The 13,367-nt window shown below is 32.6% G+C and overlaps 1 protein-coding gene across 1 annotated transcript in view; it reads left to right on the forward strand.

The window, feature by feature from the left end:
• BANK1 (B cell scaffold protein with ankyrin repeats 1) overlaps nucleotides 1–13,367 on the forward strand; it is a 400,016-nt gene that overhangs the window by 112,938 nt on the left and 273,711 nt on the right. Inside the window, exon 4 of the mRNA XM_051965591.1 lies at nucleotides 9,393–9,531. Within this exon, the coding sequence (XP_051821551.1) occupies nucleotides 9,393–9,531 (139 nt within the window). The remainder of the gene's footprint in view (nucleotides 1–9,392; nucleotides 9,532–13,367) is intronic.

Raw genomic sequence — 13,367 nt, forward strand, 5'->3', positions numbered from 1 at the left:
AATAGGATCAGAGGTGAAACAAGTTTGCCCATTGTATTAAAAATGCAAGTTTTGGCAATGAGAAGAAAAACAAAAACTAAATTATCACTCTTTGTAGATGATATAATGGTATGCATAGAGAATCAACTAAAAAACTACTAGAAACATTTCAAGATTTTAGCAAAGTTGCAGAATACAAAATAAATGCACATAAATCATCAGCATTTCTATGTTACCAACAAAGTCATAGCAAGATATACAAAGAGAAATTCCATTTAAAATGAGTATAGACAATATAATATATTTAGGAGTCTATAAGAATTATATGAATACAATTACAAAATACTTCCCACACAAATAATATCAAATCTAAACAACTGGAATAATATCAAGTGCTCATGGTTAGGATGAGCTAATATAATAAAAATGACAATGATACTTAAATTAATCCACTTATTCAGTACCATACCAATCAAACTGCCAAAAAATTACAGAAATAAAAAATAATAATTAAGTTCATCTGGAAGAACAAAAAGTCAAGAATTTCAGAGGAATTATTGGGAAAAATGCAAATGAAAGTGACCTAGATGTACCAGATCTAAAACTATATTATAAAGCATTAGTCATCAGAACCATTTGATACTGGCTAAGAAATAGAATAGCTGACCAGTGAAATAAGTTAGGTTCACAAAACACAATCGTTAATGACTACACACAGCGGTCCTCAAACTTCGGCCGCAGGCCAGATGTGGCAGCTGAGGATGTTTATTCTCCTCACCTAGGGCTATGAAGTTTCTTTATTTAAAAGCCCACAAAACAAAGTTTTGTTTTTACTATAGTCTGGCACTCCAACAGTCTGAGGGACAGTAAACTGGCCCCCTATTTAAAAAGTTTGAGGACCGCTGGGACAGTAGTATAGGTTTGACAAACCCAAAGACCCCAGCTATTTGACAAAAATTGCTGGGAAAATTGGAAATTAGTATGGCAGAAAGTAGACATTGACCCATATCTAATACCATATACCAAGATATGGTTGAAATGGGTTCATGATTTAGACATAAAGAGTGATATTAAGCAAATTAGAAGAACAAAGAAAGATTACCTCTCAGATCTGTGGAGAAGGAAAGAATTTGTGGCCAAAGAAGAACTAGAGTACATTATGAAATGAAAAATATATAATTTTTATTATATTACATTTAAAAAGTTTTGTACAAAAAAAACCAATGCAGACAAGATTAGGGAAGGCCTGTAGAAATTTTTACATTCAAGGGTTCTAATGAAGCCCTCATTTCTAAAATATATAGAAAATTGACTAAAATTTATAAGAATTTAAACCATTATCCAATTGATATATGTTCAAAGTATATGATATATAGGATATGAACAGACAATTTTCAGCTGAAGAAATTGAAATCATTTCTAGTCATATGAAAAGATGCTCTACATCACTATTGATCAGAGAAATGCAAATTAAAGTAATTCTGAGGTAACATTACACACCTCTCAAACTGGCTAAGATGACAGGAAAAGATAATGAGGAATGTTAGAGATGGAGGAAAACTGGGACACATATATTGTTGGTGGTGATGTGAACTAATTAAGTCATCCTGGAGAGCAATACCAAAGGGTTATCAAACTGTGCATACCCTTTGATTCAGCAGTGTTTCTAATGGACTTGTATCTTTCTCACTTTTTTTTTCCCTTTTTGATCTGATATTTCTTGTGCAGCACAAGCACATGATTAACAGGTATTGAATTGCTTGTCTTCTATGGGAAGGGATCAGGGGAAGAGAGAGGGAAGAAATTTGGAACAGAGGGTTGTGCAGTGGTGAATGATGAGGATTATTCATGCATGTGTTTTGAAGATAAAAAGTCTTAATAAAAAGAAACAAAAGAAAAAATAAAAACATTGAAAAAGTGAAAGCTAATGATGCCATGAAACATTAAAAATAATAAAACAAAGTCAAAAAAAGAAAAGAAATAGAAACGGTATCTCTTCAGAAAAACAAATGACCTAAAAACAGAAGAGAGGTAATTTCAAAATTATTGTACTACCTAAAAGCCATGATTAAAAAAAAAACAAAAAAGCCTGGACCTCATCTTTCAAGAAATCATCAAGTTAAACTGCTTCAATAGAACTTAGAGGGTAAAATGGAAATGTAAAGAATCCACCTCTTGGGCAGCTAGATGACATAGTGAATAGAATACTTGTGCTGAAGTCAGGAGGACCTAAGTTTGTATCTAGCCTTCAGACATTTAATACTTACTAGTTGTGTGATCCTAGGCAAGTCACTTAACTCTAATTGCCCCAAATAATAAAACAAACAAAGAAATCCACCTATTACCATCAGAAAGAGTTTCAAAAAGGAAAAGTCCTAGTAATATTAGATTGAAATTCCAGGACTCTGAGGTCAAAGAGAAAATATTTCAACCAACCAGAAAGAAACCATTCAAATAACAAGAATCCACAATCAGGGTCATCCAAAAAAATTTTGCTGCCACTTTAAAGAGGTAGAATACTTTGAATTATAATATTCAGGAAGATAAAAGAGTGAAATTAAAGCCAAGAATAACCTATCCAGAAAAACAGAGTATATTTGTTCAAGGAAAAAAAAAATATTTAATGAAATAAAAGATTTTTAGGATTTCTAATGGAAAGACCAGAACTGAACAGAAAATTTGACTTACAAATATAAAGCTCAAGAGAAACATAAAAAATAATCATGAAAGAGAAAGCATAAGGGACTCATTAAGATTAAATTGCCTACCTTTTATATGTGAAGATCACACATGTTACTTCTTTTTTTTTTTTTTTTGCTTTTTTTTATATTAAAGCTTTTTAATTTTCAAAACATATGCATGGATAATTTTTCAACATTAACTCTTGCAAAACCTTATGTTCTAATTTCCTTTCTTTCTTCCCATCCTTTCCCCTAGAAGGCAAGTAACCCAATATATGTTAAACATAGTAAAAATATATGTTCAACCCAACATATGCATACATATTTACATAATTATCTTGCTGCACAAGAAAAATCAAATAAAAAAATTAGAAAGAAAATAAAATGCAAATAAACAACAATAAAAAGAGTGAAGATGCTATGTTATGATCCACACTCAGTTCCCACAGTCCTCTCTCTGGCTGTAAATGGATCTCTAAATCACAATATCATTGGAACTGGCCTGGATTATCTCATTATTGAAAAGAGACAAATCCATCAGAAGTGATCATCATATAATTTTCTTGTTGCCATGTACAATGATCTCCTGATTCGGCTCATTACATTTAGCATCAGTTCATGTAAATTTCTACAAGCCTCCTTGAAATCATCCTGCTGATTATTTCTTATAGAACAAAACTATTCCATATCATTCATATGCTATAACTTATTCAGCCATTCTTCAACTGATGGGCATCCACTCAGTTTCCACTTTCTTGCCACTATAAAAAGGGCTGCCACAAACATTTCTGCACAACACATGTTACTTCTAAGAACTTTTTAATATTAGGTCAGTTAGAAAGATTCTACAAAGAAAAAGGGCACACAAGTGAGTCGACTGTGTTGGGATAATGTAAAAAAAATGAAGAGATGAAAAGAGGGATGCCTTTGACAAAAGGGAAATGCTGTTATAATAAACAAAACTATCTCATATAAAAGAGGGACACAAGGAGGGAGGAAAATGGGAAATAAGCAACATTCAAACCTCATTGACATTTAAGAAGAAAAATACACATGTATACTAAATTGATAATAGAAATCTATCTTAAAGAAAGTCAGGAGTGATAAAAGGAGTAGATAAAAATATGGTGATCAGAAGCAAAATGGACTTTAGAGTAGTGACAGGATGATGAGAGAAAGAAAACTAAAGAGGAGAAAGTAAGATGTAATGAAATGCTATGAATGTAAATGAGATGAACTCACCTTTGAGACACACACCCATTGTTGTATTGCTGGGTCAAAACAGATGTGAATAGCAGAATAGATTAAAAAACAGAATCCATCAATTTGTTATTTACAAAAAACACAGTTGAAAGAGAAGATCACAGAGTTAAAAAAAAATATGTTGGGTTGAACATATATTTTTACTATGTTTAACATATATTGGGTTACTTGCCTTCTAGAGGAAAGGATGGGAAGAAAGAAAGGAAATTAGAACATAAGGTTTTGCAAGAGTTAATGTTGAAAAATTATCCATGCATATGTTTTGAAAATTAAAAAGCTTTAATATAAAAAAAAGCAAAAAAAAAAAAAAAAAAAAAAAGAAGTAACATGTGTGATCATTACATATAAAAGGTAGGCAATTTAATCTTAATGAGTCCCTTATGCTTTCTCTTTCATGATTATTTTTTATGTTTCTCTTGATTCTGGAACAGAATCTACTACACTTCAGCTAAAGTTAAAAAAAAAGCAAGGAAGGGTAGCAATCATGACAAAGCAAAGACAAAAATAAAGCTAATTGAAATGATAAGTACGGAAACTATATCTTGTTAAAAGACACACAAGATAATGAAGTAATATCAGTATTAAATATAAGTGTGCCAAATGGCACAGAATCCAAATTTTTAAAGGAAAGGGTAAATGAATTACAGGAGGAATAGTAAATATATATATTAGTCAATGACCTCAGCTTCCCCCACTCAGGGCTAGATAAATCTAGCCATAAAATTAGGATACTAATACATTGTTGCTGGAGTTGGGAACTAGTCCAGCCATTCTGAAGAACAATTTGCAACTACACCCAAAGAGTTATAAAACTGTGCATATCCTTTTACCCTGCAATACTACTACTAGACCTGATGCAATAGATAGAGCAATGGGCTTAGAATCAGGACTATTCATCTTCATGAATTCAAATTCATCCTCAGTTATTTAGGTATATGACCCTGTACAAGTCATTTAACCCTTGTCTACATTTGTTTCTTCATTTGAACCGAGCTGCAGAGGCAAAGACAAATCACTAGAGTATCTTTGTCAATAAAACCCTAAAGTGGGTTCACAAAAAGTCAGATACAATGAAAACATCAGAGCAACAACAAAATTTATAGCATTCTTTTTTATGATGGCAAAGAACTGGAAGTTGAGAATATGCTCATCAACTGGGGAATGACTGAACAAGTTGTGGTATATAATTGTATGAGAACTGATGAGCAGATGTTTTCAAAAAAAACCTGAGCAGACTCATGCAAAGTGAAGTGAGCAGAACCTGAAGAACATTGTACACTGTTATACCATACTGTGAAGGATAGCTATTCTAGTTAAGACAATTCCAAAGGACTGAAAATGAAAAATTCTATGAACCTCCAGAAAGAGAGTTGATGAATTCTAAATTCAGAATTCAAAAAACATTTTTTACTTGCTTTATTTTTTTTCTGGTTCTATTTTTTGTCTGTGTTTCTTTTGTGGCATGATTAATATGGAATTATGTTTCTTATGATAATCAATATAAAATTGCTTGCCTTCTCAAGAAGGGAGAAGAGACAGGAGGTGGGAAGATGATTTCTACTACAAAATTTTAAAAATACTTTTAAAACATTTTGCATATGATTAAGACATTCTTATTGAGATAAAAATCTGATTACAGTTTCATGAACTACACATTTAACTGAAATTGTTGTGTATTAGCAGGAGAGAACAAATCTCAGGGCCAGACTTAACTGAAATATGAGACTATAGAAAATGAAATTCAGGGTAGTTAGGGAGTGGGGAAGAAGCCTTTCCCCTGGGCCTAAAAGTCAATGTAGGGAGTAGCCTCCTGGCTTACAGTATTTTTTTTAAAAAGACACAATTTCTTGAAGGTAGAGGAGACTGAGTGGCTTGCAAAAGAAACAGCCCTGTCTCTAAAGAATAATACAGCTTTTAGGGAACACTGATCCTAGCAAAACATGAGGATTCTGATCAGTTCCAGACTTAGGGGAGAAGTAATATCTTGGTTTACCTTGGTTATCAGCACCACCAGATTGTTATGTAAATATATACAAAGTAATTGAAAAGTAATTTGCAAAGGAATTAGTCTTATGAGTTTGAGTGGGTTGTTGCAGATCATGAAAGGCCTCAATAAGAAGATAATTTTTAAGCAGTATTTTAAAAAGAACTAGGGATTTTCCTAATCAGTAAAGTTAAAATTATGAATTTTCGGCATTGAAGAAAGATAGTAAAAAGCATGGAAATAGGAATTGGAATGTTATGCTTAAGGAAAAACAAGTAGAATGATTTGTCTGGAATGTAGAAATTGTGAGAGCAAGTAATATGCAAGAAGTCTAGAACAGAAGGCCAGAGCCAGATTGTAAAAGGCTGTGGAAAATCTGTATTGCGTACTTGTGAAAATTAAAGTTCCTAGAACTTTTAGATCAGAATGACAAGTTCAGTCCTATGCTTTAGTAATATCCTTAGCAACTAGATGTAAGACTGATTAGAGGGGAAGAGACTTGAGGCAGGAAAATCCATTAACATGCTGTTACAATAGTCTAGTCTTTGTAACTTGGATATCTAGGGTGATGATTACATGAGAAGACAGAAAGAGAAAAATGTGAAAGATAATGTAAAAATAGAATAGAAAATATTTGAGAACTGATTACAAGTATGGGATATAGTCATGGGTTAGAAAGAATTAAGAGCTGTAAATAATTCAGAAGTTGTGAACCTGAATGACAGTCAGGTTGATGAGATCCTCAACAGAAAAACAGAAGTTATAAAGAAGGGTATATTTAGAGGTAAAATATGTGTTTCTTTTGGACTTGTTTTTTATATATAGCACTCTGTTTTCCTCTTCTTTTACTTTGGAAGGCCTGTGACCGTCCCCAGCACCCAAAATCCTCTCTTTCTTCATCTGCCTTATAGAATCCCTGACTCCATTCAAGACTCAGATCAATTGCCACATGGTATCTTGTGAGTGCCTTCTCTTCTAAGGTTGCCTCCTGTTTACTCTGTATCTTTTCTATTTATACTCACTTTTTTTCTTTTTTTAAAAATTATTTATTCTGAATTTAATAAATAAAATAAGCATTTCCATAATATAGTAGAATGAGGGGGAGGGGGAGAATAATTTCACATGAAACTGCAAATCTTTTATATACGACTTGCTTTTAAATATATCATAATGTTTTCATGTAACTTTCTTTCCTTGCCCCACATTATGTCTCTTTAGAATATAAGGTTCTTGAGAACAGAGACTTTTTCTTTCCCCTTTGTCTCCTAAGTGATTAACACAATATTTGGCACATAACAATACTTAATAAATATTTGTTGATTGATTGATGAGCATATTGGGATTGAATGTAAATTTGACATCTATTGAGAAATGATTAACAGATAATTGATAATGCATAAGTGGCACCCAGGAGAGTAAATTGGGCTAGATAGGCAGATAGATGATAGATTATAGATAGATGGCACATAAATGGATTGATACATGTATAGATATACATATTATAGATACATGATTGATAGATATATAGATTGGTTGATCTAGATACCATCTGAAGCAAATGCACAGTTACTGTTAAAATATAAAATTGTAGTGAATCCAGTGAACATGGTCATGTGATTTCATTCAGCACAGTTCAGCAGCACAAGTGGGAGAAAGGGTGACAGATAAATGTATTAATACAGGATAGAGATTTGGTAAGGTATGAATATCAATAAAACAAGTAGACAAGAGATTAAAGATTACAAACCTATTCAAATGAAAAGTTCAATTGGTTAACATAGAGTAAGAATTGAGAAAGAAGGAAAATGAAACCAGAGTAAGTACTCAGGAGAGTATTAAGTGATGATTGGTGAGGATGAATAATTGGCCTAGGAAGAGCACAAGGAAACCAAGGAGGGATACAAAAATAAAAGGTTGTGCTGAGACAAAAAAAAAAAAATCACCAATTTTGGATCTGGAATGCCTGGGAATGATAATGAAATTTTGGCTTTGAGGTGCTGAGGTAGAGTGAATGATTAGTTCAGAAGGGAGTTAGGATATTGAAGAATTAGGAGGCCATTGTGTTTAAGGGATGGTCAGCTTACATATTGAGGTTCCCTAGGATAAGGGCAACAGTTGAAGTGAAGAGCAAGGCTATAAGATAGGAATGGAACTCACTGAGAAAGAAGAGAAAATAAAGGGCTACAGAAAATTGCCAGAAGGATCTAGATAAAGTTATAAATCTGGATATACTAAACTGAAAAGGAAAACAGGTTGTTGAGTTATATCAGTAGAGAAAAGATTTGGAAGGGAGAATGGAAAGTAGTGATGCCGGCTTTACATTATAAAGAATGTATCCAATACAGAGAGAATGGCCAGGTATTTAATGTCTTCATGGTAGAGTTAGGTTTCTGTGAGTGGAGAAGATGGAAGGAGCATGATAACGAGAGGTGAAAGATGAGGAAAATTTGTTAACCATCAACTTTTCTGAGTCATCTGAATGATCTGGGACAGAATAAAAGTAAAAGAGAAAGTCACAAGATCAAAGAAAGAGGAAGGAAAAGTAAGACTGTGCCAAGGATCATACTCTTCATTCATGAGTGATTATAAATAAAAGCAAATATAATTTTATAGAATTCCCACATTATTTAAAAAAACAACCTTTCCTAATGTAATTATTTCACTTCTTACCACTATATTGTGCTGAAATGCGTTCATTTAAAAATTAAATAGAAAAAAGGACCACATACTAAAAAGCATCTTAATATAGTAGAGTCGGAGTCAAGAACACCTGAGTTCAAGTCTTCTTTGACAAGTTCTGGCAAAATACATACATATATACACATCTCCATGTTTATGAATACACATACATATATGCATATAACAATAAAGTAAAACATGCCAGCCATAGTCGTGCACATGTATGCACATACATAATGCATCTACACATATATAAATGTATGTGTACATATGCACACATATACATATACACCTCTATAACATCAAAATTTTTAAAATCTCATTCTTTAAAAGTGAGATTAAAATGTTTTTATTTATTTGTTCACATATTTGTTTTTATTTTATGTAATGTAAAACTTTAATTAGATCTCCTTATTGTATATGTTTGATTATTTTCTTTATTCATTGTTATTAATTTAATGATTTAAAAGGTTGAAAAATATATAGACACAACTGCTTGATCCACAACTACTTCAAGACATGAAGACAGTTAATATATTTAATAATAATTTGTTTCTGTAGGGCTTCACAGCTTATTAGATTTCTATGTAACTTTATTTCTTTTGATCCCATACTCTAAGGAGCGTAAATATTGCTCTTTACAGTGTACCTATATTGAAATGTTCTAGGTAAGATAACAAAGAGAACTCATTGAAAGAGCTTTTCTGATCATTGTCAATAACCCTTTTTACCAATACTTTCTGTAATTAATTTATGTGAAATCTGGCCAAAGATTAATTGGGACATACTTTTTTTTTATTTTACAGGATCCTGGTGACATATTCATTCTTTTGAAAGATGAAATAATTGGTGACAATATTGAAATAGAATTTGCTACAGAAAACAAGTGTGTTAGAACACAGCCACCTCTTTGGAGCAAGACAGTCAGATGTATGAAAGCTTTAGGTAAGAGCTGGATTTGTTTTGAGTTGGGGGAAGCATAATGAATAATAAACCTTAAACCTAATTTTCTTTTCAGTGATTTTGTATAGTTTCACTTCTCTCCATGACCTCAAAAAGTTCTGCCAGGTGTTTCCTGTATTTGAGTTGTACCTACAAAGGCTGTTACTAATATTGATTTGAAAACACAAAGACTTATCGTTTATGGAAAATTGGATTGCACTATTTTGTGCTTTTGTGGTAAAATGACAGCCAACATCTCCAATGACATTAAATAGATCCTTCTTGATTTAGTGCTTTTAATATAGCTCAGCCATTAAATGTCAAGTTTAAATTATTGAATTTATTGCAATATTAGGATTAGTAGGATATTTGGATTCTCTTTAAGAACTGATATATACTACTCTGTTTTTCAGTGGATATATTTTAATCATAGTGGACAACTTTTTCCTTGGCTTGAATTTGGATTCAATTCCAACTGTAGTTTACTCCTGATTTCCATATTGTATAAGTGAAGAAAATCATTATATTATCTGACTTTGCTTACAGCATAATAAATCAAACAAAACTCTAGATGGAATGCTACCAAATATTTGGACTAACACCAAAATCTAAAATATTAACTCATAAATGGTCTCTTATAAATTTATGCTTAATTAGATTTTCAGTCTGTGAAGTTATCTTAAACACTAAATTATATTTGAAAACTTTATAACTTTGGTCAACTAACTTATCAACCATGATACCAGAAGATTTATAAGGAATATTGCCTATTTCATGACAGAGTTCCATTTTTCTTCTTTCCTTTCTTTTCTCCTTTCCTTGCTTCTTTCCTTTTTTCTTCCTTTTTTCTCTTTCTTTCTTTCTTTCCCTCTTTCTTCCCTCTCTTTTCTTTCTTTTCTTTTTTTTTTCTTATCAGCAAATAAAAGGAGATGGGAGAGAGAAAAAGCATAGATATTTGATAATTGAAATAATAATAATAACAGTTTTATATGAACTATTAAGAGGGAGAAAAAACAAACCACATAGAAAAATTTAAGATTACAAACACTTTGCAACTTCTCTAGGTATTGATCCTGTGTACATTTTACATTTGTAATATGCCATTTACTGACATCTTATGAAACTGGTACAGAAAGTAAGAGTCTGCTTCAGGTATTTTTAAATTCCAGAAAGTACTAAAATTTTAAGATTTGAGAGAGACAGAGATAGAGACATAGAGAGAGATTAGGACTATATAATTAAATCTAAAACTCATCAGCATAGAAACAATAATTGAAACCAGATTCTGAGAATTAATAAGAATGCTAGGTGAGATTATTGAGCTAGTGGGTTAAAATAATATTTCTAGGTGAAATATATATATTGGATCTAGAAACCCAACTTTGGCACTCATTTTCATGGAGGAGAATGGTGCAACAGTAGAAGGGGAAAAAAAAAAACACAAGTTTTTCAAATCCCAAATTTACTGAGATACCAGTTCACATTTTCTGATTTTAGGATTGACATGTTTGCATACCAGGAGGAAAGTTATAGGATCTTCATGTTCTATATACAATAATTTTGGATCCCTCTCCACTCTTATGATAACTATTCCTTCCATCTTTTTTTTTTTTTTGACAATTTCTTCTTTCCAGGCTTTTGGTTTTCCCCTTATCACATTTATCATTTTTACTAAGACTCCTCCTTGACCTCTAGTACCATAAATGTAGGGGGTATCCAATATTGTATCCATAGTCCATTTTCTGCCACTTTTTATAGCTATACATGGAAATATGGGTCTAGCATCTAGAAGAGACTTCATTGTTGAAAGAAATTAAATTAAATTCAATAAACATTTATTAAATTCCTACCATATGTCAAGCAAGCACTTTGATCCTATTGAGCATATAAAGACAAAAACAAAAATATTTTTGCTCTCAAGAAGTTTTGCAAGGGAGATTCAGGTGTTATCTACTTAAGAATGGTGGTTGAAATCTCAAGAGAGTAAATAAAAAAAGAAAAGGGATAAAGAAAAGAAATTAGGGGATCTGAAGGAGAATGAGGAACCAGCAAAGGTAGCCAGAGAGTGGTAAGAGAAAATGGTGATAATGCTGAGACATTTGCAAAGTGAAATGGGCCGGCTTAAGGAGTTCAAGTTGTTTGGTCTCCAAAGTCTTGGTGAAGTAAGAAGCTTAGTCATCTGTTATAAGTATTAATTATGTGGGTGAAGTTGGAGGAAGGAGATGAGAAAAGATTTTGAACAAACTATGAGGAATGAGGTTTGTATATAGCAAGGAGAGAGTAAAAGGGCTATCAAACAGCATTGTAACATAGTTGGAGATTGTTTATCTAGCTCCCTTTGTCACAGACATTCTGAATATTTCCCCACCTTGCACTCAAATTCATATGTTGGGCCCCAAGAGGATAACTGTTAAGTTTTAGAGGTCCACTTTGAGACCTAATAGTCTAGTTCATGAGTTTCTACTAATATGCCTCATCTAAAGAATTGGTAAATAGACACAATTAACTCTTAGCAAAGACATTTATTAATGTTATAGTAAGACTAGTAATTATAAACCATAATCCTCATAAATCTAGGCTCCCTGTCCCATAAACATACACAATATACATGGGAAGAGCAGAATCAAATTTACTGTACAGTGGTAATGAAGCACATATATAATATACACTATGGCAAAAGTAACTCACAATAGCTGGTACTGTGAAACTTGACATTTTCCTCATTGTATAGAACCCAAGTGTTCTCATTTGGCTATAATATCACTTATGGATAGGTTACTCATCTAAGTTCCCAGAATCTACTCTTCTCCACACCTCTATCCCTACTGATAGTGCTAGTTGTAAGCTGGTTTCATTCTGTGCTGCAAGGGATCTCATTCCTTGAATCTACTTTCTCCCCTGAGAGACTGTATGTGTCTGTCTGAACTGTGTGTTTCTATTCCCTTAGTTGTACCTCAAAATTCTTGAACCAACAAAGTCTTAAACAACTGGATAAGGCATCTTTCTCCGAGCAATATGCTGTTAGATATGATGACTGAATTGACAGAAAACTTGATTTGTTAGAGAATAAATCCTTACTCATTAAATTTAAGCAATAAACATATATCTAATATACCATGCTAAACCCTGAGGGAGATAATCTTTTCCTGAAATCAGCTTTTTGCTTCCTGCAAGGAACTTTTCTACAGAGCATTTCAAGGCTTGTACTCCGTAGCAACTGACTCTTGCCCTACAGATGAAGCATCCTCTGGCAAAATTAATCTGTCTTTTCAGTTTAGCTACAATCATCTAGCCATTATCATTCCATGCACTACAAGCACTAGGGTATTATCCTCTTTTGGGGGGCGGGGCAGCCTCAGGTCATTCTAAGCTTTAGTGCTGGTAACAGAGACAATGCTAAAATTGTGTACTGTTATGTGTCTATGCTCCCTTCTTCTATATATGTCTATAGATGGCAGTAAAGAACAAGATGGAAAAAGGATTGCATAGCCCCCAGGTGATAAGATGTCATTTAGAGATAGTGATGAAGATATGATGCCAAAAAATTAATTAGCAGAATAAGATTTTCCCAGCCCTCTGACTATGTGAAATTCAAAAGATTGGAAGAAATAAATAGCTTCCTAATGAAAATGTTGAAAGGAATCTGATGATGTCTTAGGAAAACCATGTTTCTATTAATGTGAGTTTGAGATAGGTGAACTGGACAGGAGTGAACTCTAATACAGAGACTATAGAGCAAAAAGCTTATTAGAAGGAGGATGAGCTTTCAGGAAAAGATTATCTCCCTCAGGGTTTAGCATGGTGTATTAGATATATATTTATTGCTTGAATTTCATGAG

This window comes from Antechinus flavipes, chromosome 6 (genome assembly GCF_016432865.1).
Source record: "Antechinus flavipes isolate AdamAnt ecotype Samford, QLD, Australia chromosome 6, AdamAnt_v2, whole genome shotgun sequence".
In the NCBI taxonomy this organism is placed as follows: Eukaryota; Metazoa; Chordata; class Mammalia; order Dasyuromorphia; family Dasyuridae; genus Antechinus; species Antechinus flavipes.